Source organism: Ursus maritimus, unplaced genomic scaffold (assembly GCF_017311325.1).
Source record: "Ursus maritimus isolate PB19 unplaced genomic scaffold, ASM1731132v1 scaffold_30, whole genome shotgun sequence".
NCBI lineage: Eukaryota > Metazoa > Chordata > Mammalia > Carnivora > Ursidae > Ursus > Ursus maritimus.
The window spans coordinates 34,899,067-34,924,820 of record NW_024425564.1 but is presented as its reverse complement, the minus strand read 5'-3'; the positions used below and the strand labels follow the sequence as shown (position 1 = coordinate 34,924,820).

Here is a 25,754-nt window from a genome sequence, read left to right as displayed (position 1 = left end):
ATAAACTCCAAATGGATGAAAGACCTCGATGTGAGACAGGAATCCATCAAAATTCTAGAGGAGAACATAGGCAACAACCTCTACGACATCGGCCAAAGCAACCTTTTTCATGACACATCCCCAAAGGCAAGAGAAACAAAAGATAAAATGAATTTATGGGACTTCATCAAGATTAAAAGTTTCTGCACAGCCAAGGAAACAGTCAGAAAAACTAAGAGGCAGCCCACGGAATGGGAGAATATATTTGCAAATGACACTACAGATAAAGGACTGGTATCCAAGATCTACAAAGAACTTCTCAAACTCAATACACGAGAAACAAATAAACAAATCAAAAAATGGGCAGAAGATATGAACAGACACTTTTCCAATGAAGACATACAAATGGCTAACAGACACATGAAAAAATGTTCAAAATCATTAGCCATCAGGGAAATTCAAATCAAAACCACACTGAGATACCACCTTACGCCAGTTAGAATGGCAAAAATAGACAAGGCAAGAAACAACAATTGTTGGAGAGGATGTAGAGAAAGGGGATCCCTCCTACATTGTTGGTGGGAATGCAAGTTGGTACAGCCACTCTGGAAAACAGTGTGGAGGTCCCTTAAAAAGTTAAAAATTGAGCTACCCTATGATCCAGCCATTGCACTACTGGGTGTTTACCCCAAAGATACAGACGTAGTAAAGAGAAGGGCCATATACACCCCAATGTTCATAGCAGCAATGTCCACAATAGCTAAATCGCGGAAAGAGCCGAGATGCCCTTCAACAGATGACTGGATTAAGAAGATGTGGTCCATATATACAATGGAATATTACTCAGCTATCAGAAAGAACGAGTTCTCAACATTTGCTACAACATGGACGGCACTGGAGGAGATAATGCTAAGTGAAATAAGTCAAGCAGAGAAAGACAACTATCATATGATTTCTCTCATCTATGGAACATAAGAACTAGAATGATCAGTAGGGGAAGAAAGGGATAAAGAAAGGGGGGGTAATCAGAAGGGGGAATGAAGCATGAGAGACTATGGACTATGAGAAACAAACTGAGGGCCTCAGAGGGGAGGGGGGTGGGGGAATGGGATAGACTGGTGATGGGTAGTAAGGAGGGCACGTATTGCATGGTGCACTGGGTGTTATACACAACTAATGAATCATCGAGCCTTACATCGGAAACCGGGGATGTACTGTATGGTGACTAACATAATATAATAAAAAATCATTTAAAAAAATAAAAATAAATAAATAAAACTAAAACTCAAAAAAAAATAAAGTTAATTAAAAGTTTAAAATTAAAAATTAGTGTGTTAACATAACATCTGATTACTAGTTGATGTGACTTTAAACTTGGTTCTCTGTGTTTCTCAGTACACAGGGTCAAGGATAAGCCAGAAGACCTTAGGCTCTGACATCTTTATCTAACAGCTTTAGTTAAATTGCCATGCTCTATTTCAGTGATCAGCAAACTTACTCTAAAGGGGTAGAATAAATATTTTGGGTTTTATATATGAGGTACAGTTTCTGTCACATATTCTCATTTGTTTTTATTTTTTATTTTTTAAATATTTTTTATTATATTATGTTAGTCACCATACAGTACATCCCTGGTTTTTGATGTAAAGTTCGATGATTCATTAGTTGCGTATAACACCCAGCGCACCATGCAATACGTGCCCTCCTTACTACCCATCACCAGCCTATCCCATTCCCCCACCCCCCTCCCTCTGAAGCCCTCAGTTTGTTTCTCAGACTAAAAACTCTTTTAAAATGCAAAAACTATTCTTAGCTCATGGGTCATGCAAAATCAAGCTGGAGGACTGGTTAGCACACAGACTGTTGTTAATAAGTTTAAATTCTTCCTCTACCCACTCCATTCAATGGATCATTAAAAGCTGAGTTCAGGGGCACCTGGGTGGCTCAGTCCATTAAATGTCTGCCTTTGGCTCAGTTCATGATCCTGGGATGGAGCTCCACGTCAGACTCCCTGCTCAGTGGGGAGTCTACTTCTCCCTCTGCCTCTCCTCCCAACCCCCAGCTTGTGTGTTCATTCTCTCTCTCTCTCAAATAAGTAAATAAAAAATTTTTTTAAAAAGCTGAGTACACCCCCTATAAACCTGTGCTGTTCAATATGGTAGTCACTAGCCACGTCATATGGCTATCTGAATTTTATTAAAATGAAATAAAATTTTAAATTCAGTTCCTTAGTTACACTATCCACATGTCAAGTGTTCAGTAGCCGCATTTGAATAGGGCAGATATGGAACATTTCCACTATCTCAGAGGACTCTATTGGACATGTTACTTAAGGTGCATTTGGAGGCATCTGGTTTATAAGAGGGAACAGAGGTTTCACTGGTGAGAGTCCACGCAGGAGACAGACAGGGAAAGAGGAGGAAGGCGGGTAAGAGCTGGCCACTGCTCACATGTTGACGATGTTCTTGACGTTGAAGTTCTCCAAGGGAGCCAGGTCAGGGTCCACACCCCTCTCGTCCTGGAGGACAATCTGCTGAAGGATGCGGTCCAGGAGCTGCCACTGCTGGAAGTAGCCACCGTTGCGCTTGTCTGTGAGGACAACAGGCATCATAAGTTTAGTGATCCCTTGAACCCCCTGGGGCCCTGCCCTAGAGTCACTGCCTGGGCCCAAGCTGGTGTAGCATGCCCTCTTCCTCCCTTGGCAAGCTCCCAGTGTGATGGGGGAGGCAATGATGCTACTGATGCTGATGCTGATGCTGGAGATTCGCAAATGAGGTCATTTCTTGGTGATCTGCAACTGACTTCCTATGAATGTGTCAATCCTCTAGACACATTCTCTACTCCCTGAAGTGCTTCCTGGCTGCCTTTCTTCCCTGTAGGTACCCTGAGGAGCCTATGCCTTGCAAATGTAAATTGCCTTTTCCATTATCTAAAAAAAATCACCTTTCAGAAAGTAAATCTGCTCCAAAATATTACCTGCTAAATAATGAAGTCTCCAGGGAAATTTAAAAAAAGAAAAGGTTTTAGGAATATCTATGCTATTGTTCTATAGTGAAAGATGAATGGAAACTCATTACAGGTATGCACTAAGAGAGAGTCAGAATGGGTTGGAGAAGTGCTAATGGAATCCAGGCAGATTTCTCAGTGAAGGTGACCCTGAACTGTGAAGGCAAAAGCTTGTGTGTAGTGTCTGACCTCATGGGGTCCCACTTCCATCCTCTGTAACCATGGTTTGGTGGGACGTGGACTTTCTTTTCATGTGCTAGCCACAAGCCCCTCTTCCTCAGTTCTTGATCCCAAGTACTTTGTCTCAACTGACCACCACACAAGGTCAACCAGCATGGTGCTGACCTCAAAGCCAAACCACACGCTTACAAGGTGGAAGGTCATGTCTGCAAAGCCCCGTTTTGAGGCAGAAGAGACCTGTTGACATTGCCCATGGAGCACCGCACACAAGAACTTGAGAGAGGAGAAGTCGGGTTTCTCAGGGACTTCCTAGGTCTTCCATGAAGATCTCTGGACTGAGCTTTGGAGAACTGATAGCTTCCTGGTGTAGGTTACTGTGTCCGTTTTCCTTTCCAACATCATTTCACTGACACAGGCATTGCAACGTGGCACAGTTTTCCATTTACCTTTCACCCAGGAAAACAGGTTAAAGCCAGGTCACTGGCTCACAGAAGTAGAGTATGTTTCATCTAAGGCTGTGACCCCAAAGAAACAAAAATTCCTTCATATGTACAGACTCATCCAGCCTCAAGTTCACCCACTATAAATTGATGTAATAATGCACAATCCTTAAGTCATTTTGAGGTTTGGAGACACTGTGCCCAAGGGTCTTGCATCATGCATGGCCCAGAGTTGGTACATAGTAAACTGTAGTTATTACCACCATCACCATGAATACCAATGTCACCATCACCACCACTAGAGAGTCTGCCTAGATTGACCATGATGGCTGGCCATACTAATCTTCCAAATATTCAGTTTTGTGAGGAGCTTAAATATCAAATGTTACAGTTACAGCTCATTTCAAATTGTATGTTGGGGTGGCTATTAGTGATTATATGTAATTTATTCAGTCACTGTGCACACCTGGATCTTAAGAGCTTAGCATCTGCTAAGCTTGGATACTGACATCTGATATTTGCAAAGAGAGGCAGGGGCAAGTGTGTTAAAGTGGCGCTCACAAGGCCTAGATGGAAGAGTTGATAAAACCTTGAAAAAAGGTGTGCTCAGTCTACATCTGTGCTACTCCCCCAAACATAAATCTTCTTTTTTGGAGCTTCCCAAGAGGACTGATCACTCCCCTGTCATAGGCTGACAGCCAGGGCTCTTTGGATTTTCAGTGACCATGCTACTGCTTGGTAGGCCAGGACATTAGCATTCTTCAGGGCTAAGTCCCCAGCTTGGGTGTCACCCCTGGATGACATTGGAAGTCCTGACCCAAAAGAGATAGGGAAGAACAAGGGCCTGAGTCCTGTGGCCAGGGCTCCTGGGGACAGAGGCAGAGGGAGACCCAGTCAGACTCACCAATCCAGGGAAGTCCTGACACCTTGTCTCAACCTGCCCCAGGCCAAGTCTCAGACTGGGTGAGGAAGTGGCAAGTGCAGGCTACTCACAGGGCATCTGCAGGCAGTGGTGTAGGACAGACAATAAGCAGGGGTAGGCCTCGGTGTGCTTTAGCTTCTTGTGGATCAGTTCAAACATCTGGGAAGCACTCTTGGTGTCGATGTGGACCTGAGGGAGTGGAGGGCACAGTGGATGGGGAGGGGGCAAGCCATGAAAGAAAAGGGGAGAAAACCCTACTTCTATCCACTGAGCCCCATTCCCCCAGATGACGTTCCTTCTTCTGCTTCTGGCCCAGGCTTAAAAAGAGAGGTACAGAGAAAAGGAGGAAGGATATGTCCTAATCATATGAAGTAGGATTTCTCAATCTCAGCACTATTGGGGTCTTGGACCAGACCATTCTTTGTCATTGGGAGCTGTCCTGTTCACTGTAAGCTGTTCCACAGCATCCTTGGACCATATCTATCAGATGCCAGTGGCATTCTCCCTGCACCAGTTGTGACAACAAAAAATGTCTCCAAGTATTGCAAATTGTCTACAGGGGAAGGAGGAAGCAAAGTCACTCCTGGTTGAGAACTACTGATTCAAACTAAGGGAAGGGGACAAGGGCATAGATGATTCAAGGACCACGTAGCATAGTTCCACACAACCTGGGTTTAAACCCCAGATCTACTCTCTCACTGTGTGACCACAGGCAAGCTAATCTCAATCTCCTTACTATAAATCCAGGGCTTGTGTGACAATATAATGGGATGGTGCTCGGTGACTGCAACACCACCAGAAGTAGGTTTCTATTTGAATAGAGATTTTATAATACAATATTTAAGCAGCAAAATTGTGTATTTTCAGGGTTATTGAGGCTGGAATGAAAAGACAATCCTGTTTGCAAAGCATGATCTGGTTGGTAACAGGAGAGGGCACTCAGGAAATTGCTGGAAGGCAGGAAGAGAGCAGCTCAGGAGAGGCATTTGACACTAATCCTGTGTGAGAGATGGCCCTCTTTCCTTTGGGGGCTACGATCTCCCAGCAGAGGAGATGCACTACCAGGTAAGGCCTGCCAGCTGAGGCCCCCGCAGAGCCAACACACTGCCAGGCTGCAGAAGTAGGACCTGGTTATAGGGCCACTCACCAGGGAAACCAGCCAACACTGGACCTACCACAACACGGGATCTGGAGAAGAGGCAGTGGGGCCACCTGGGACCCCACTGCAGTCGCCCCATCCCTGTAGACTTCTCACCATGTCAAACCTCCTGGCTAGCTCCAGGTCATCCTCATTCCGGACCATCTCGAAGAAGTCTAAATGCCTAGATAGGATGGGGGATAGAGAAAGTAGATATTAATTCTATGATGTCCTTGTTTGAGGGTTAGCCCCTTCAACTCCCCAGTGAACTAAATCTGAAAGCCTCATTCAGGTGAGGCCAAGGCAAAACCGAAAAGAAGCCACCTGTCTGAAGGCCAACACTTTCCTCCTTTATATAATCCCATGTCCCTTCCTCAGGGAGGCCAGCCTGGAGTCCCATCACATTATATCAGGCTTTCTCAATTTTGGCACTATTGCTATCTGGTGCTAGATTGTCCTTGGTTGTGGGAGGCAGAAGGTTCAATGGCATTTCTGATCTCTACCCACTAGATACCAGTAGCAGCCCCCACCTTTCAAGTCGTGACAACAAAAATGTCTCCAGGCTTAGCCAAATGTTCCCTGGGGGTAAAATCACCCAGTCAAGGACTAGTGCTTTGCCTTCACCAGGGTTCTCGTACTGTCCCCATGTCAAACTTCAAAGCCAATCTCTCTCATTTTTTACCCCATCCACTCCCCAACTCCACTTCAAAAGGACCCATCCTGTCTCCCTTAAGACCCAGTGCAATAAAATAGTCTGTACCAATGGGACAGAACCAGGGGGGACAGACAGGAACTTAATTTGAATTAAGGAATACATAGGAATTTAATTGTGCCCTTTAATTAACAAAGGCCTTTATGGCTTCCATTTGGAGTATGGCAATTTCCTTGTTCAGCAAGAGTGCCCTTCAGGATGGTTAGTATTCCTGGTTTCCAACAACTAATACCAGTTAGTGTCCCCCAAGCAGCCAGTCTGAAAACCAAAGAACACCCCCATATGTTTCCAAATGCCCCCCACCCTGGGGAAGTACTGCCACAGTTGAGGACTACTGGGGCCACCCGCCTATAACATCAGAGATGAGAAAGCAGGTCAGCAAAGAGAGCAGGCAGGGACATGAGTAGGATGTGGGACAAGAGGGTGGGAGAGCGGTCCACCTCCCCGCCGCCAGAGCTGATTCTGAGTTGATACTGGGTATGGCAGGTGGTCTCCAGTGGGAAGGGCAGCCTCCTTGAAAGTCCTGATCATCCCCAGCTGAGGCACTGTCCCCATACATCCACAGCAGGGATGGGTGTCTTTGGCCTTACTTGTCCAGGATGGCATTCTCGTGCTGCCGGAGTTTGTCAATCACAGGTTGGATCCCCAGCATCAGGAACTCGTACCGTAGATGAAGACGGAACTCTAGGTTATCCTGGGGGTCACCAAGGGAAGGCCAGACTTATTGGCTAGTGGCTCTTCCACAAGAGTCCCCAGTGGACCCACTCCAGTCATGGTCCCACTACATCCCCTGCAGCAACCCCTCTGGAACTGCCTCAAGTCCAGAGTTCCAAGAAAGGGCAGGAGGAGACACACTTGACCTTGTTATTTATTCCCATTAGGTCTCCTGCCTCACTTCCTTCAAGTCCCTTACCAGTTTTCTCAGCCTTTGGCATCAAAGAATGGCAGCGTAGAGTAATGTAAAACGTAGCTTTGATTTCAGGCAGATCTTGGTTCAAATCCCTGCTCTGACACTCACTAGTTTTGTGATTTGGGGAAAGCCTTAGTTTTCTCTTCTGTAAAATGGGAATGATATTACTTACTGACAGGGGTGATATTACATTAAGAATTACCTGATGAAGTATGGTTACCAACTAATCAGAATAGATTAGTATGGCTAGTATTGACAAGGGTGATGTCAGCATCTCGGGGACAGATCGCTCTCCCAACCCACCTCTCCTAACTTAACTCATCAGGACTGGTTGCAAGAAAAGTGTGCTAGCAGATAAGAGGGAGAAAATAGAGATCATTAAATTGCCCCTTTTGACCTTGAACAAAGTGACTTTGATTGAGGCATCTGATTCCCTTAGAATTTGGGGAGTTCATCTGCTCTTCAAGCTCTTCTTCAACTGTTGCTATTTTTACAGTCTGAGAATCCCATTCTGACCCCACAGTAAGGAAAATCAGAAGCCATACCTCCTCACAGAAGGTGCTAGAGGGCATGACCAGCCAACTCAGAAACCAGTCCAGAAGCAGGTCTTTAGAAAACTCTAGAGAGAAGGGCCTACACTTGCCCTCCTCCCACCACCCTAAGCCAGCACATAATGCACAATGCTACCCATGCAAGAAACTCCACAAGAACCCCTCATGACAGCAAGATTCGTGACAATCTATTCTTTCTCAGCCCCCAGGGATGGAGGCAAGAGTTGATAAAGTTATTCTGAAGACAATGATGGCAGTGGCAGTAGCGCCAACCAGAAGTCTTGGCCCCTTCCCTCTGCTACATCCCCAGGAGGCACTTGCACACACTCCCCCATGGGCAGAAAGTCCAGGAATGGTAAGAGCAAAGAGAAGATGCCTCACCTCTCCTGCTCCAGCATTGAGGACGGCGTTGATGAAGGACATGATGGCTGTTTTCAGATTCACTTCATCCCGGTACCGGCCCAAACTTCGGTCTAGCTCATTCAGCAGTGTCTGGATGAAAAGGCAGGACAAGAGAGGAAAGGCGGGCTCAGGATTCTACAAGTCCAGCCTCTGTGCCTGTGCTCCCACCATTCCAACTGCCTAGCGTGCCCCCACGTGCTTACTCTCCCCAATCTATCCAGTTTACCCTGCACCCTGCACCTTCCTGAAAGCTCAGCTTTTCCAAGGAGCGTCCTTTGCCTCTCCACACCTCAGTCTCAGTCCTGCCACTCACCTCCAGGGCTTAAGTTTATTTTGTAGGGCAGTGCCAAAATGCTGCTTCAGCACTTCAGAGCTGTTTACAGCTCCAGCTGCTTATAGCTCATAAATCTTCCTGCCCCACTCCTTGACAGCATGGACACTGCCTTTTATGCATGTTCCGCAAAGGGTCAGGGGCCACTTTCTGCACAGAGTAAGTGCTTACAAATGTTTGATGACAGAATATACAAATACCCTATACTGGTGGATGAACCATAGCGTTTGTAGTGACCGTTTAGATCTATTGATACTTTCTCTACATAAGACAGTTTATACTTACTATCTCATTACTTTTCTGGGGTAGTTCAGGGAGAAGAAAGGAGAATAGCATGGCCAAGTATCCAGCGCTGTTCTCGGGGTCCCCATAGTAAGCGCTGGCCCAGGCATAGGGCTAAAATCTTGGCCCCAGCAACGTCCTTCAATTTAATTTTTGACTGAGCCGCTGTGATTTGCCAGGCACTGGGCTCAGAGATGTAAAGCCATAGACTGATAATCCAGCCTCAAGGAACCCATGGTCTAGTGAGGAGTCCATTTTCCCAGGCAAACCCATATCTCTTAAGGTCCCGTACATCTTTTCTATGTAAGCCCTCAGCTAGACCCCTCACCTGAAAGCGTGTCCGCTCAGCTGCATACACCTGGTAGTGGAGCATGGCCTGCAGCACCTTCTTGTGGCCGCCAGGCACCAGGCACACGGCGCCCAGGATCTCCAGCACGGCCACCTTGGTCTTGCTGTTCTCTGTGCGCAGACTCTGTGCAATGGTGCTGATGGCCTCGGGCTGTGCCAGCACATGAGCCCGCCCCTGGGAGTTGTTCATCAGAGCCTTGATGCAACCGATGAGGGAGGTGTGGATGCGACTTTCGCAGGTGGCGTGGTCCATGCTCCGGAGGAAATTCAGCAGACAGGTCAAACCGTCCAGCTCAATGAAGCGTGTCACAAACCTGTCCAGGCCAATGCCATTAGCACAACAGGTATCCCGAATTTGCATATTATTCTGTATACACTTCGCAAATAGTTACCCCAGCACCTGTGTAACGCTGTGTCCCAGCTCAGCAGACGCTCGGTTCATTCAGTGAGTTTATCTAAGGCATTGAAATCCTATCACCCTCACAGGAGACTCGTGCCTTATTTGAACCTCAAATACTGTGCATTTGCAGGTCATTGACTGTCAGGTGCATAACTGTGATGCTGTACACGTGAAGGGAATGATCGTAGTAATTATTACTATAATTATCATGGCTGTTAAACCTGAACATTCATCTCCAGAGAGGATGGGAATTAAGAGAATTACAGTCAGAAGACAAAGAGACTTCCAGACAGGGGGACCATCAGAGTCACTGAGTCATGGGACCAAGGCTGGGGAATGCGCTCTTCAAGAGACCCTTAAGAAAATAGCTAAGTCATCTTGAATATTAACAGAAAGCATTAAAAACCATTTAGTTCAGGGGTTCTTAACCTAGAGTCTGTGTTCCCCTAAGGAGTCAATGGCTAACTTGCAGGGGTCCATAAACTTGGATGGGAAAAAGAAGTCACACTTTTATTTTTGGTAACGTCTACCTGAAATGTATCATTTGCTCCTATGATGAATGTGGGCAATAAACTACAGTGGTATTAGCAGAACCTGTGACTTTGTCACCCAAAGAAATCAGCTATTTTAATATGAAATTGTAGTTGTTGCAGGTGTCTCAGACTATCATTTCCACTCATCAGCACTTCAAAATCATGGTGGTTGCTAGTTCTTGCTGCTTAAGGCATAAAGAAACACATTAATAGCTATCTCACAATGCTTCATATTTGGTAACTATATTTCAGTTTAGTTGGTTCTTTCTTTTCATCTTATCTATTTTATTATTTTAAAACATCATTCTGATAAGCAGTCAATAGGTTTCATCTGGTGCCAAAGTCATCCATGGCACATGGGCTTTCACACACGCATACACACAAAGAGGCTTAGAACACTTGATTTTGTAAACAGTAATGACCTAAGGAAATGTCATAAATGGAGCTGAGGGAACTGTTGCATATAGTTAATGCATTTGGTCCCAAGTGTATTTGTGTATTTCCATATTATTATACAAATATGTCTACAAAATGGAATATACTCTCAAGTTGTTAAAATAGGTATTATTTGTTTCTATTACATGCTTTTCCATATTCTGCAGAATTTCCACCATGACTATGTGTAACTTTTGTAATCAGAACTTTGTTAAGGGAAAGAAAAGTAAATTGAAGTGGGAGACAAATCTGGCAAACCTCCCTCAATCCCTCTCCTTCTCGATGTCCTCATCCTTCCTGCACCCCATTCCCATAAGCGCCCCAGCCCCTGAACCACAACTGGAATTAAGGTGCTCCCATTCTCCTGAGACTCTAGTCCCAGGCTCCCAAAGTAGCAGCTCAGCCCAGACCACACACACACACACACACACACACACACACACACGCAGACCGGTATGCTGGTAAACATTTAACAACTGGTTCTCTGGAGAAAGAAAAAAAGGATTGATTGTAGTGTTTGCCAATTTCCACAGTATAAATATTCCCAGCATAGCTGATTTCAAGCTATCAAAGTGACATCATTGAACTTGGAGTTGGGAAGAGACCCAACATTCATAGTGCAGTTGATCCTTGAATAAAACAGGTTTGAACTGTGTAGGTCCACTTACATGGAAATGTTTCAATCAACACAGTACAATACTGTGAGCAGATTTTCCTTATGATTTTCTTACCAGTTTCTTTTCTCTAGCTTATGTTGTTGTAAGAATACAGTATATAATACATATCACATATAAAATATGTGTTAATCAACTGTTTATGTTATTGGTAAGGCTGCTGGTCAATGGTAGACTGTTAGTAGTTAGGTTTTGGGGGAGTCAAAAGTTATATGTATATTTTTGACTGCATGGGGGTTGGCATCCCAAACACCCACCTTGTTCAGGGTCAGCTGTGTATCCACCGTGCATATACAGTGAATATAAACTCAAGAGCATATATAACAGTCAAGAGCATACATAAAACTAAAGTGTAGTAAGACCATTAGGTAATTAGGGAGTGAAAAGTTTCAAGTATTTATTACTTTTGGTTTTGGTATGATTTATTTCGTTTTAAGTTTATATAACTTATATTCTAATCATAGCTACGTTTAACAAGCAGCTTGCAAAACTGCTGATAATTTAATAGTCAACTCCCACAAGCAGCTACAAGCCAGCTCCCAGGCACGAGGAGAACTTGTGGTTCTTGGTCCACTTTGGACGTTTGCGCAGTGTGGTCGGGGAAGGGGGAAGGGTCCCTCTTCTCAAAATCATTCCCTTTTCCTGGCCTGCATCACTCCTGCACGTGGTGGAATCACCTCCACAGACACCACATCTCCCCCTAGTGGTTGGAGTATCTCTCTCCCACACCGCTCTCCTTCATGGCCCGAGCAGTCATCAGAGCTCTTTCTTACACACCTCGTCCATAAGGCCACCTTCTCTCCCATTTTGTTCTCCCAAGAAGAACAAGTACCTGCCTTCAATTTCTGCCCAGATAGCTCTTCAGGACCTGAGGTTTATGCCACATTCCTCTGCTCTCTGCCCTGGTCCCTCACATGCCCAACCTCTGGCAGCCTCCCACCTCCTCAGAGAAAAGAGTTGTAGGAGGCAGGAAGTGGAGCAGAGTGCAGGGAATTCTAGGGGATGCTGGAAGGTGGAGCCAGCAAGGGGACTGGGATGGGAGCAGAGCATTGAGTGAAGCTTCAGGAAGTTGAGGGGGACCACCAAGTGAAAGGATGTGGAAGGAAGTGGGAGGGGAAACACAATGAGTCACCTCATGGGCTGTGTCCGGAGAGCAGTCTTCAGGTCTTCCACAACTTGGTTCCTCATCTCTGTCTCTTCCTCATCAAAGGCATACAGACTCTGCATCTGAGGCAGGTGGAAAGGGGCGGAGGTCCTGCTGGGCTGCCTGAGCCCCAGCTCCCTGCACCCCCCAGCCCAGGTGTGACTCAGGAGCCACCCTTGACTCAGGAAGGGTGGGGCCTCAAGGAATGGTTCACTAAGAAGGTCAGATTCTGAGAAGACCCAGATTCCAGTGCCAGACTTCACTTTCCTCATCTGTGGAATGGGTAGAATTATTAGCTCAGCCTGTTTCCCAAGACTGTGTGATATACAAATGATTAATAAATGTTTAAACGGTTGGGGACCTCTAGAGTCACACAGAGAAGGGAGGGATTATGATTTAAAAATCTCGGGTATAACTGGAAAGCTGCTGATCCCCACTGAGGGGGGTGTGAAGTGCAGTGAAAGATGTGGGAGGACCACTCTTCCCCATGGCTTTTCCGGGGAGGGGGCGAGGGCAGGGGAGGAGCCATTGCTCACAGCAGCCATAGAGTTGATGCGGTCGATGTAATAATCAGGCCAGCTGGTTGCCAGCTTGTTGGGGTCCTCCTGCTCCTGGAACAAGAAGAAAGACTGTATGGACCAACTGGCAAGATAGGCCCATGGCCTGAGGTCCTGAGGCTCATTTCGTGTTAGCAGATTCACTTTCCAGCCCCACCCAGACAGGGATAACTTTGAGGAAATTACAAAATCTGTCCAGGCTTCCATTTCTTCCTTGGTGAAATGCAGATAATGAGCACTGAATGAGCACCGACCAGCCAATGACACGGGCAGAAATCACACTGCTATATGCACTTTCAATGAACAACATATATAATTAAAAATAAATTCTTTCTTCCCCCTATTATACCTGTTCTCTCTTTATTTGTTTGCTTCTTAAGAAAATATAATTTTGTGCCTGTGGAACCTATTAAAAATCTGTGCTTATATCTTATACTTCTGGTTGTTCAAATTTTACTTTCTAAAACTATTCTCATTGTATTTTACAGAAGTGTTGGCTTTTGACAGTTTGGAATTTTAAAAACTTGTTTTCTTCTCTCAGATTGTTTATGTCAGAAGCACTGATATAAAGCATTTTGTGCAGTTCCTTGGCACATGGTAGGCGCTCAGTGAATAGTAACTTTACTAAACGAGGGAAAGAGACTCCCAAAGCCCTGGGTTTTGGAGAGACTCAGGAGGGCTCTGTGTAGCTGGGAGGCAGAGCCCAGAGCACAGGGCCTTTGGCTCAGTCCTCAGCTTCCAAGGGAAATGCTCAATTCCTTCCCAAGGATGGGCAAGAAAATGAGAGTCAAATAAATATTAATGTTGATTGAAGATCTAGCCCTCTCCTCCAGCCGACGAATCTGCTTCTGGGCATTACACACACCCTACTCCCTCCTGTCCCCATCCCATTTGGACGTTCCCCTTCACCTGCCTTCTTCTAATCTCCTGCTTTCAAATCTGCACAAAAACTTACCTCCTCTTCCAGAAGCTCGCTGACAAACCACCTGTCTGCCTGCTGAGCTGGACTTTGCCCTGCATCCCTCAGCTATATCTACTCAAGCTTCACAATTTTGTTTTGTTATACACAACTAATGAATCATCGAGCCTTACATCGGAAACCGGGGATGTACTGTATGGTGACTAACATAATATAATAAAAAATCATTAAAAAAATGCAAAATCCAAATTTCAGACCAGTGGGAAAGCTTCCTTGATTTGGTCTTTGTGATTTCACATGGCTGTGTATTAACTCTTCATGACTGAAGCTCCCAAATTCTATCTTCTGACCTTGGGGAAGGGATCATAGAACCGAAAACAAATGCACCATCAAATATATACTTTCCTGCCTTTGCCAGCTCATCGTTTATCCATTCCATGTGCATTAAATGAGCACCTACTACATGCCAATCACTGTACTGAGCCCTGGAAGTACTGAGCAACCAGTCAGCCTCTGTCTTCCATAGAAAAGTCTAGTGCCAGAGGCAGGGTGAAATATGCCCTATGGTAGAACTGTCCATAGTGGGCTGTGGAAGCCCAGGGCGGAGGCATCTAACACAGAAGACTCTTGAGGGGGGCTCTGAGAGGACAGAGTTTTAAAGATTACTGAAGCTAAGACAGGTAGGGAGGGTGTTACAGACAGAGGAAGCACCACATGGCAAGAGAGGGGCATGTGAAAATGTGAGGGGAGATAACATTTAATTTAGTTTGGAAGGCAGAACAGGCTGTCCTTACATTTCAGTAAATTTTTTTATTTTAGTTGTGTAAGAGATCAGCTTATAGGAACTCCATAGTAAACCCATTTGCAAAGTGGAGAAGCATGAGACATGATCAACTACTCCTGAAGTTAATTTTGTCCTCCCTCCTATGACTTGAACTTTTTTTTTAAAGATTTTATTTATTTATTTGACAGAGATAGAGATAGCCAGCGAGAGAGGGAACACAAGCAGGGGGAGTGGGAGAGGGAGAAGCAGGCTCCTAGCGGAGGAGCCTGATGTGGGGCTCGATCCCAGTACGCCGGGATCACGCCCTGAGCCGAAGGCAGACGCTTAACCACTGCGCTACCCAGGCACCCCATATGACTTGAACTTTTTAAAGGTCTTTCTCACAACGAGAGTCCTGGACACAGTGCAGAGTATTCTTCAGGTACACAAACCCCGCATCTTGCCACAGAGTCTTGGACTCATGTTCTAGCGATGGTGCAGCCACCAGCCATGGGATTTTTGGGCGAGTCTGCTGCCTCCCTAGGCTGTCCTTGCTCCATATGCAGAAGAAAGGACTAGACTGAATTGCTTCTCAGCTCCTTCCAAATCTAGAATGGTATAGCATCTAATCCTCTGATTTTATAAGGCCATGGAGCCCCAGATGAGACAAATATCCTGGGTGAGGAGAAGAAGAAAAGAGCCATGAACAAATAGGCTCAGGGAACATGAAGGAGCCATGGCTCAGAACTGCCCCAGACCTGTCTGTCTTCTCCCCATGGAGAACAGGGCCTAGCCTCAGGTGCAAGAATAACTGGGTCCGAACTCCCAAACTCCTATACTCTGAGGTCAAAGGAATAAGCTACTAGCCTGAAAAATGAAAGGGTGGAGGGTAGACAAGGAAGATGGGCGGGCCAAGAAAGAGAGAGGCTAAAATAGAAGGTGGGCAAGAGAGATATAGACAGAAAGATGTGTAAGAGAGACACTGATATGGAGAAAGACCAAGGGAAGCAGAGGGGAGGTGGTAAGATCTAATGAAATCCCCAACTGGAGCCTGGCACACCCCTTCCTCAGGAGGACCATAATTGGGAGGCTGATGACATCTCTTAATGAAGGAGAAGAGAGGGAGGAGAGGGTGGGGAGAATGGGGACTAATGTGTCACCTTGATATACCTGCTACCTTGTGACACTGAGCTGGGGATGGGTAGGGGCCAAAGATCCGGAAGAGGCCACTCCTGCCCCAAACTGAGTCATTGCAACAAAGCTGCCCCTAGGTATGGCACAGGGCAACATGCCCTCCAGGCTGGCATGGGAAGAGGATATAGACTTGTAATCCTGGTATCTCCTTGACCCAGCTCCACTCTTGGAACCCAGTGGGCACCTGCATCAAGGGTTTTTGAAAAACAGAATCCCATTTCCTTGAGTGTCAGCTCCATGAAAGCAGGGAATTTTTTGTCCTAATTTATTCATGATCATGCCTCTGACACCTAGAACAATGCTGGTATATAACAAATATCTGTTGAATGAGTGAGCAAGCATAGAGGCAAGAGCTGCCCCATGCTGGGGACCCTGAAGTGGCAGTGGAAGGGGTCAGACATGGCACCTTCTTCTTGCTGCAGTAGATCTGCCATTTCTTCTCCGGAGGTAGTGCAAACACAGCCTCTCGGTTTTTGTCGGTGAGATCCAATTCATCCTGCAAAGACAAAAAATATGTCTGAAACCTAGAGATGGTTGACAGAATATTCAGTGCTACAGGAAATTGCAATTCCCCCAAACCTATCCCTCAGCCTACTGTCTCCCTCCAGAGAGTAGCAAGGTATGATAGGGCAATTCTTCTTCTGCTAGAAATACAGCCCTACACCCCTACCCCAATTCCCTTATATCCACCCAAGACTGAGCTGCTTCTATCCATGCTTCCCTGACTTCCTGTCCACCCCCCACTTGTCTCTACAAATCCACCCTCCTCTTCCAGGCTCCCTGTTCCCTTCCTTCATTGCTTTGCTAGTGCCTAACCCTCTTGCTCCGGGTCCCTGGTCTTCCTTCCCTTATCCTTCTTAAGCTTGTTAACATCATAAGTCAAAGCCAGACAAAGCACTCAGTCTACAGATCTAGTTTTTGCCCCCATCCTGCAAATCTCCCTGCACTTTGAGTTTCTCCCTGAGAAATTCTCCAGCTCCCCCTAACCTTAGCATGGTCTCAGCACAGGCTGAGAAGAGCTGGTGAGGACAAGAAGCTGTGCAACTTTCCTGGCAAGAAGAGTGTGCCATGCCATTCTGATCTGCTTCCCATGGAGGTGTGCCTGTCAGAAGCAGCCTCTCCACCCACACAAGGCTGGGGGCTCCATCAGGCTAACCCACACTTCCCAAGGAGTAGAATTGGGTAGTTCTGATGTCATCAAATTTAAGGTTGTTCTATAGGTAGCTTGGAGAGACACTATAGGTTGGGCTGTGCTAGATGGCCTCTAAAAAGCTCTCTTATTGAAGATTTTTCTCCTGTGATTCATGAGCTATGCCAAGGCTCAAAGAAATAGTTAATGGGCCACAGGAAACATAGCCTGCTTTTTGACTCGATTATTGTGAGAGTTTTCTTTTTTTAAATCAAAAGCAATAGTTGCATTAAGACAATAAAGAATACTATTAATAATCTTTATATTTTCAAAAATAAGAAACAGTGAAAGTAATATCTAAGAAAGTATAAGGGTCTTAAATATCAATATCTCTTTTCCCTATACTTTTATTTAAGGGAGAACATTGAGGACTTTCTTTTACATAGATCAGAACTGTCCAATAGAAATATAATGTGAGCCAAATATATTTTTAAAAAACTTATAGTCATAGTAAAAATTGAGAAGGAATTGGTGAAGTTAAATTTAATAATATATTTCATTTAACCCAAAATATATAAAATATAATCATTTCAACATGTAATCAATAGATAAAATTGTCAGTGAGTTTGAAAAATAAGGAATATAAAGTATATAAGTCATCAAAATCTGGTGTATATTTCACCCTTATAGCTCCTCTTAGTTCAGACCAGCCGCAACTCAAATATGCAGCAGCCATCTCGGACAGCACATACAACGATAATTTGAAACAATACCCATTGGAACCAAAGACTCCTACAAATCTAATGCTAAATAAAAGTTCTTCCTTAGAATCATTCTCTACTTATCCTAGTAACATACTTAGTCAAGATTCCCAAAGCCCTGCTAAAGTTTCTAGAGTATTTCTTTTTCATGGTCAGAATCAGAAATCAAAAAAATAATAGAGATAAATGCATCTTACGCTTCCCAGTGCAAACTGGATCTCTTCTTTTGCTTACACAGTTCTACCTGGACTGCCCTCCCTGACCATCCACCCATGGACCCTGGCCTAATTTACCTAGGCTCAAGGTAAGCCTCTTCCAGCAAGACTTTTATAGCCATTCCCAGGTAAGACCATCTTTCCCTTCCTGAACTTCAGAACAGTTACATTCAAACTTGGATTCTGGTTACTTATGCACCCGTCTTTTCTCGCCAGTGACCTCTGTCACTAAATCAATGGGTATTTCTTGGTGATTTGGCTCAGCCCAGGTAGCCTATGACTGACAGCAGACCATTCACTCCTTATTGAATCTCCCCTGGTTTCTGCGACAACCACACTCTCTGGCAATCCCTCCTGCTTTGCTTTATGCTTGTCTTGGGCTGCCTTGATGTCTTCATGTCTTCTTCTCTTCTCTCCTACCATCAAATGTTGAGGTCCCTCAGGGAACCATCCTGGGTCCTAGGGTCTCCTTTCTGTATGCTTCCCTAGTAAAGACTTCTCAGCCATTCTCAAGGACTGTTACTATCCTAAACTCTCAAACCTGTGCCTCTAGCCCACCAGCTTCCTGAACTCCAGACCCTGGGACCCAATTGCCTCCTGTGCCTATCTATTTTGATGTCCCTCAGGTACGTCACACATTTATGTAGTATCACTATGTGCAGGGTCTAAGTGTTTAATGTTCTAAGTGCTTAATGTTGACTTATTAAACTTACAACAACCCATTTTACAGATGTGGAAAGTGATGCACAGAGACAATATGCAAACTAAGTTCATCGTCCTAGTCCCCTAAACCTGAGTTTCCTCTGGCATGTCCTGTCTTTTACAGGGCCCCAATATCTACCCAGTTCCTCACAGCAGAAACTTGGGTGTTTCCTGATTCCTACTCATTCCCCAAGCCCAACAAGTCTTATATTTCCTCCTAAATAGCTCTTCAATCTGTCCTCTCCATCCTCACTAATGACATTTAGTCTAAGCCATCATTATTCCTAGCTTGGATTGCACTAAAACCCTCTTCACATCCTACCCATAACCCTTCTTCAATACAGTACCCTGAATAGTCTTTTAGAAGACCATCCTGCTTTGGTGACTTTCTATCACCCTTAAGGGTGAGTAAGAAATCCAGTTATTCTCATCTTCCATGGTGAACCCCTAACGGCCCAGCTCTTTTCTGACTGGAGATTTTCACATATGCTGCTTCTCCTATTGGGGACAACCCTCTGTCATTGCTATGCAACCCCATTCACTTCTCGAGCCATCACTCTGCTTTTGGATCTCAGTGGAAATGTCACTCTTCAGGGCAACCATCGTGACCCTCAGTTGAAAATTAGGGTAGATACTGCTGCAGGCCCATGAATGTTGCCTTTCCAAATACTCACTACACTTGTCATTACTGCTCAAGATCAGTCTTTCTTTTTAGACTTTACGTCCTTGGAGGCAAGGACTGTGACTTCTGGTTCATCACTAAATCCCTGGGACCCCCAAAGGGCCCAGAACACAGCAGGCTCCCAAGCAATATTTTTCGTTTGTTTACTCAATGCTAGTCTCAATGCTAGCTCAATACTCAAAACTGGATCAATGTTAGTTTGCTCAGTTTGTTTCAGTCTCCTTGCAGACAAGACTTGTGTGACTCATCCTTGCTTGTGTCAAAGTACTTTGTAAGGTGCTGGGAAAATTGGACAGCTACATGCAAAAGAATGAAATGTGACCACTCTCTCATACCATACACAAAGATAAACTCCAAATGGATGAAAGACCTCGATGTGAGACAGGAATCCATCAAAATCCTAGAGGAGAACATAGGCTGCAACCTCTTTGACATCGGCCACAGCAACATTTTCATGACACATCTCCAAAGGCAAGAGAAACAAAAGAAAAAATGAACTTGTGGGACTTTATCAAGATAAAAAGCTTCTGCACAGCCACAGAAACAGTCAAAAAAACTAAGGGGCAGCCCACAGAATGGGAGAAGATATTTGCAAATGACACTATAGATAAAAGACTGGTATCCAAGATCCACAAAGAACTTCTCAAACTCAATACACGGGAAACAAATAATCAAATCAAAAAATGGGCAGAAGATATGAACAGACACTTTTCCAATGAAGACATACAAATGGCTAACAGACACAGGAAAAAATGTTCAAAATCAGTAGCCATCAGGGAAATTCAAATCAAAACCGCACTGAGATACCACCTTACGCCAGTTAGAATGGGAAAAATTGACAAGGCAGGAAACAACAAATGTTGGAGAGGATGTGGAGAAAGGGGATCCGTTCTACATTGTTGGTGGGAATGCAAGTTGGTACAGCCACTCTGGAAAACAGTGTGGAGGTCCCTTAAAAAGTTAAAAACTGAGCTACCCTATGATCCAGCCATTGCACTACTGGGTATTTACCCGAAAGATACAGACGTAGTGAAGAGAAGGGCCATATACACCCCAATGTTCATAGCAGCATTGTCCACAATAGCTAAATCGTGGAAGGAGCCGATATGCCCTTCAACAGATGACTGGATTAAGAAGATATGGTCCATATATACAATGGAATATTACTTAGCCATCAAAAAGAATGAATTCTCAACATTTGCTGCAACATGGACGACACTGGAGGAGATAATGCTAAGCGAAATAAGTCCAGCAGAGAAAGACAATTATCATATGGTTTCACTCATTTATGGAACATAAGAAGTAGGAAGATCAGTAGGAGAAGAAAGGGAAGAAGAAAGGGGGATAATCAGAAGGGGGAATGAAGCACGAGAGACTATGGACTCTGAGAAACAAACTGAGGGCTTCAGAGGGGAGGGGGGGGTGGGGGAATGGGATAGGCTGGTGATGGGTAGTAAGGAGGGCACATATTGCATGGTGCACTGGGTGTTATACGCAAGTAATGAATCATGGAACTTTACATCAAAAACTAGGGATGTACTGTATGGTGACTGACATAATATAATAAAAATTATTATAAAAACTGTTTATATAGTAAAAAATCAGAAAGATGGGAGACTATTAATTGAAGTAGAAAGATGTTTATGATGTGTTTTTAAGTGAATAAGGCCTGTTAGCATATAGCATATGCAGTATAGGGCCATTTATGTTTGTATATTCATATGTATATGTAAGTACATTTTATTGCAAATTATATCTGGATGCTGGGATTCAAAAAAACAAAAACAAAAAAAGTACTTTGTAAGGAGTCCTGCTCACTACAGATGCTCAATAAGTACTTGCTCAATAAAAGGGCCAAGGAGAGGAACATTTTTCATCCTGTCCTTCTTTCAAAACTCATGTGCTCTGTTCAAGAAAATGTCTGTGCTGTGATAATATAGGAAATATAGTTTTTATCTTTGTTCCCAGTTCATGGCATAAAGTTCCCAAATCCCTTGGAATTTTATGAGTGATAAAACCGACAGGAGCATCTTTCGTTCCTGAGACAGAGCTCCTAAATCGCTTGCAATTTCCTGGATGGCAGGAGCCTCTGTTCTTTTAGTGAAGCAACTCTTGGTGGGACCCTAAATACCTTCACAGGGCTGGTCACCAGAAAGATCAAGCCTTGATTAGAAGCCTAAAATTTTCAGCCCCACTTCTCAAACTGGAGAGAGGAGAGACTGAAGGTGAAGTTAAAAACCTATCATACCTACCTGATGAAACCTCTATAAAAATCCCTAAATGACAAGGCTCAGAGGGTCTCTGGGTTGGTGACCACTTTCACATGCCAGAGGGATGGTGCACACAAATTCCACAGGACAGAAGCACCTGTGCTCGGGCAGGAGCCTTACCCTTCTGGGCCTTACCTAATGTACCCCTTCATCTGGCTGTTCATTTGTGTTCTTTGTAATATCCTTTATAATGCACTGGTGGCAGTAAGTGACGTCTTTACCCACATTCTGTGAGCCATTCTAGCAAATTATCCAACCTGAGGAGAGGATCATGGGAAGTTCCGACTTGTAGCCAAGTCTCTCTGAAGTGTGGGTGACACGGGGACCTACTACTTCTGACTGGTGTCTGGGTGGGGGGCCGTCTTGTGGATCTAGCCTTCCATCTGTGGGGTCTGTGTTAACTCTGGGTAGTTAGTGTCAGCATGGAGTTAATTTGTAGGACACCAGTTGGTGCCCACAGCAAACTAGGGAATTGCTTGGTGTGGAAAACCCACACATTTGGTGTCAGTAGTATTCGGAGTAAAAAAACAAAACCAAAAACAAAACAAAAAAGACAAAACAGAACAAAACAAAACAGATCTTAGTGGTTCTAACACCGATTAGGTTCCAAATGTCATTCTATACTAGTAAACGGTTTGTTCTCTCCCATCCATGCTCCATCCTGAGGAAAGGATGAGGGTTTCCTGAACCTGAATTCAGGAACAGCAATGAGTTTCCCTGAGCCTGACGTGATGAGGAAGGTGGATAACATTTTCGCATAACCTGCATGGTCTTATCTTATAGTGGTCCAGTTATCTGAAGAGCTAGATTGCCGTAATCAAATACATTCATTATCAATTTCAAGTATGAAATCCCATTTCAAACGACATAGCATTGTTTCTCTGCTGGCTTGACTACTGGCCAACCACGAGAATGAATGACCAAGAGCTAATGGTAGAAGCACTTGTGCTTATTGCTCTATGCAGGGTTCAGCCCTGAGTCCTGGCTGTGGGCCCTGCATCCCTGATCTGGGAGTCTCCTTGGCTTTGTCTCACTACCAGACCTCCTAGAAGAAGAATCACACTTCTTCCCTATTCTCTTTGTGGTCAGAGTATAGAGTTTCACACACTCACTTTGTGAGTGGTTCTCACAAAGGTGTAGTGCTGCTCTAGTCTGAACGGGCATCACAGAGTCAGGAAGAGCTGCTATCAGTGTCAAAGACAGAGCTTCCAACTGCCATAAGCTAGACATGGGATCTAATCACCCAGCCCTGAACCAGGTGCACTGTAGGCACCTCTACCTCCCTATTTCTAGTCAATCATCCCCTTCTTTGAGGACCTGGTATCTATCTGCCTGCAGAATCCCACTTTGTCGCTTGTTCCTGTATGAGTTGAAAGAATCCCAGGGAAGTTCCAGAGAGAAGGTGTCAAGTGTTCTGGTATTCTTTGAAGCTCCTCACTGCCTTATTTCACAAAAGCCTGGACCTGCTCCTTTCATGATGGCCTAATTGCTGTACTGTGAGGTCTAGAATCCCTTGGAGACGTGAGGTAAGTCCATTCTTCTGGGGACATATTTCATGGTATCCTCACCAGTAAATGACTTGTTTCTCCCTCACAGCTGAGGTGTCCTGGGGCACCGACCCTCATCCCAAGCAGCGTTTCATAGGTAGAGATCCCGGCACATGGATCCCCGCCCTCTGTCCTGCTCTGCCTGTTCCAGAATCCCCCTCCCCATTGTCAACACCCTCCCTTCCCTGTCCCCTCACTGACCACCAGCTCTGCGAAGCGGACGTTGAGCTCCTCTGGGTTCGGGATAGGACTTGAAAACTCCATATACTGCAGAGGGTGGTTGTCCCGGAGGTTGATCTCAGGGAGGCCGCTGCCGCCAAAGCAGCACAGGAAGCCCAGGCCATGGCGGCTCCTCTTGCGGGGGGCCATGGTCACTCCAGGCGAGGGTGGGATAGTCAGGAGGCAGATGCCCTAGGTCCTCATCGTGATCTGAGCAGGAGAACAGGGAGCACAGAGGGGTCAGGCGATGGCAACCAGGTAGGCAGAGACAGTGGTCTCTGAGCCACTATAACTTCTTTGCCCAAATGTTAGGAGCCCTCAACCCAACAATCAGTCCCACCCTCCCTTCTCTCACAGCTTCTTTCTGTTCCCTCCAGCTCCTTCCACCTGGAGGTGTTCCCTCCCCATCATGCCCTCCAGTGTTTCCTGCCACAAACACTTTCAGATTCTCCCTCCATGCCCCCAGAGAACAGAGGAGGGCGGTAGTCACAGAACATGAATTGTACCTTCTCCGTGACTGTACAGATGGGTATCTATTCCCTGTCCTCTAGCAGAGCCATTTTCAGCAGGGCCAACTTAATCACTAGATTCATTTTAAGGTTTACAGATGCCTGGTTTAAAGGTTTCATCCAGTGGGGAGGGAAGGGTTGAAGTAGGCTGGGAGGAGAGATAGCAAGCTTATTTTATGGCATGGCTCCTGGGGAGTAGAGAAGTCTTCAGAGACTTGCAGAGTTTTCTGTCTTGTCTGTTGCCCCCAAGCATGTTTGAATGAATGTGAAATATCAGTAGGGCATGGGTTCACCACCCATCTATCCAGAAGGAGAGGTAACCTGGGCAAGTCATCACAGTGAACCCTGAGTAAGGAAATGGGGCTGATCATTGGAACAGTGTTCAGCCAATACTGAAGGAAATCTGGTCAGATTTGTTTTCTATACCAACCAAGAACAGAGGACACCACTTTGGCCAGAGACCAAAACTCATGAACATGCAACAGTTGAGTGGTCATTGTAACAGAAAGGGTTAAGTTTTTAGCTTGCCACTAGGAGAGCCTCGTTCAATGGTGCCCCAGCCTGGGGAGAAACACTGGCCAGCCCTAGTCGTTGATGCCACATAGCATCTATATAGATTAAGCCCAACTACCCGCACATAGGCTTCCCAAAATGGTTAAAACCACCCTTGATCTCTACTGGTTCCTCAACATGCTTTCAGATAACCTGGGTGGGTTCAGGAGAACTTACCCACAACACTGCTGCCCAGCCATGTTCTCCTCATCCAGTATTTGTATATCTTAATTTTTTTTAACATAAAAAGGATTCTGCCTTTTCCCCTATTATTATCAAAGTCTGGGGTCATGATTTTTTTTTAATTATAAAATACACAAAACACAAAATTTATCATTTTAACCATTTTTATGTGTACAGTTCAGTGGCACTATGTGCATTCACACTGCTGTGCAACCATCCCTACCATATATCTCCATAATTTTTTCATCTTGCAAAACAGAAACTCTGTACTCATATAAGCAATAATTTCTCATTTTCCTCTCCCCCGAGCCCCTGGCAACCACCACTTTACTTTCTGTCTCTATGAATTTGACTACTCTAGTAGTAGTATGAGTAGAATCATAGGAGTAGAATCATACAGTATTTGCCCTTTTGTGACTGGCTTATTTCACTTAAAATAATGTCTTCAAGGTTCGTGTTATACCACGTGTCAGAATTTCCTTTCTTTTTAAGGCTGAATAATATTTCTCTGTATTTATATACATTTTGTTTACCCGTTCACCTATCAATGGACACTTGGGTTGCTTCCTCCTTTCGGTTATTATGAATAATGCCACTATGAACATGGGTATATAAATATCTCTTTATGTTTCCTCTTTCAGTGCTTTGGTATGCATACCCACAAGGGGTCGAGATATTTTTGAGTCTTGACTCTAAGCTATTTCTCCTCGATTTGGTCATTAACAGAAATGATCAGAATATACGCATGGTCTTTACCCATACCATTGCTAAAAATGTTTACCACAACAAAGATATAGACAGACCCAGATGACATAGCCACCTCATCTGGAAATGCCAAAGAACTAGTCATCAACACTTTCAGGGAACAGTCCTTCCACCAGCTTGGAATCTATGAACCCATGCTCTTATCTAGCCCTCTTTTCTATAAAGATATCATATGAGATTTTTCCTGAAGCCTTGTGGAATTTGAAATATGCTAAATCTAAGGCATTCCTTAGAATAGAGCTCTAGAACCTTATCAGAAAAGGATACGGATCATAACTTGTTCTTAGTGAACCCAAGGTAACTTCTAGAGAACATTGCTTTATTTCCTAAACCCTAACAATCTAGCTAGTAACAGTCTAGTCTGATCAGACCTCTCCATAAATCATAATGATTTTCATTG

The 25,754-nt window shown here is 44.8% G+C and overlaps 1 protein-coding gene across 1 annotated transcript in view; it reads right to left on the bottom strand.

The window, feature by feature from the left end:
* DAAM2 (dishevelled associated activator of morphogenesis 2) overlaps positions 1 to 23,549 on the bottom strand; it is a 62,199-nt gene extending 38,650 nt beyond the window's left edge. The window contains exons 1-10 of the mRNA XM_008710383.2: positions 23,328 to 23,549; positions 16,227 to 16,316; positions 12,924 to 12,998; positions 12,376 to 12,470; positions 9,182 to 9,515; positions 8,220 to 8,330; positions 6,968 to 7,071; positions 5,783 to 5,849; positions 4,599 to 4,716; positions 2,430 to 2,568 (exon numbers count right to left, since the gene is read on the bottom strand). Of these exons, the coding sequence (XP_008708605.1) occupies positions 2,430 to 2,568; positions 4,599 to 4,716; positions 5,783 to 5,849; positions 6,968 to 7,071; positions 8,220 to 8,330; positions 9,182 to 9,515; positions 12,376 to 12,470; positions 12,924 to 12,998; positions 16,227 to 16,316; positions 23,328 to 23,495 (1,301 nt within the window). The 5' untranslated portion in view covers positions 23,496 to 23,549. The remainder of the gene's footprint in view (positions 1 to 2,429; positions 2,569 to 4,598; positions 4,717 to 5,782; positions 5,850 to 6,967; positions 7,072 to 8,219; positions 8,331 to 9,181; positions 9,516 to 12,375; positions 12,471 to 12,923; positions 12,999 to 16,226; positions 16,317 to 23,327) is intronic.
* Positions 23,550 to 25,754: the final 2,205 nt, after the last annotated feature.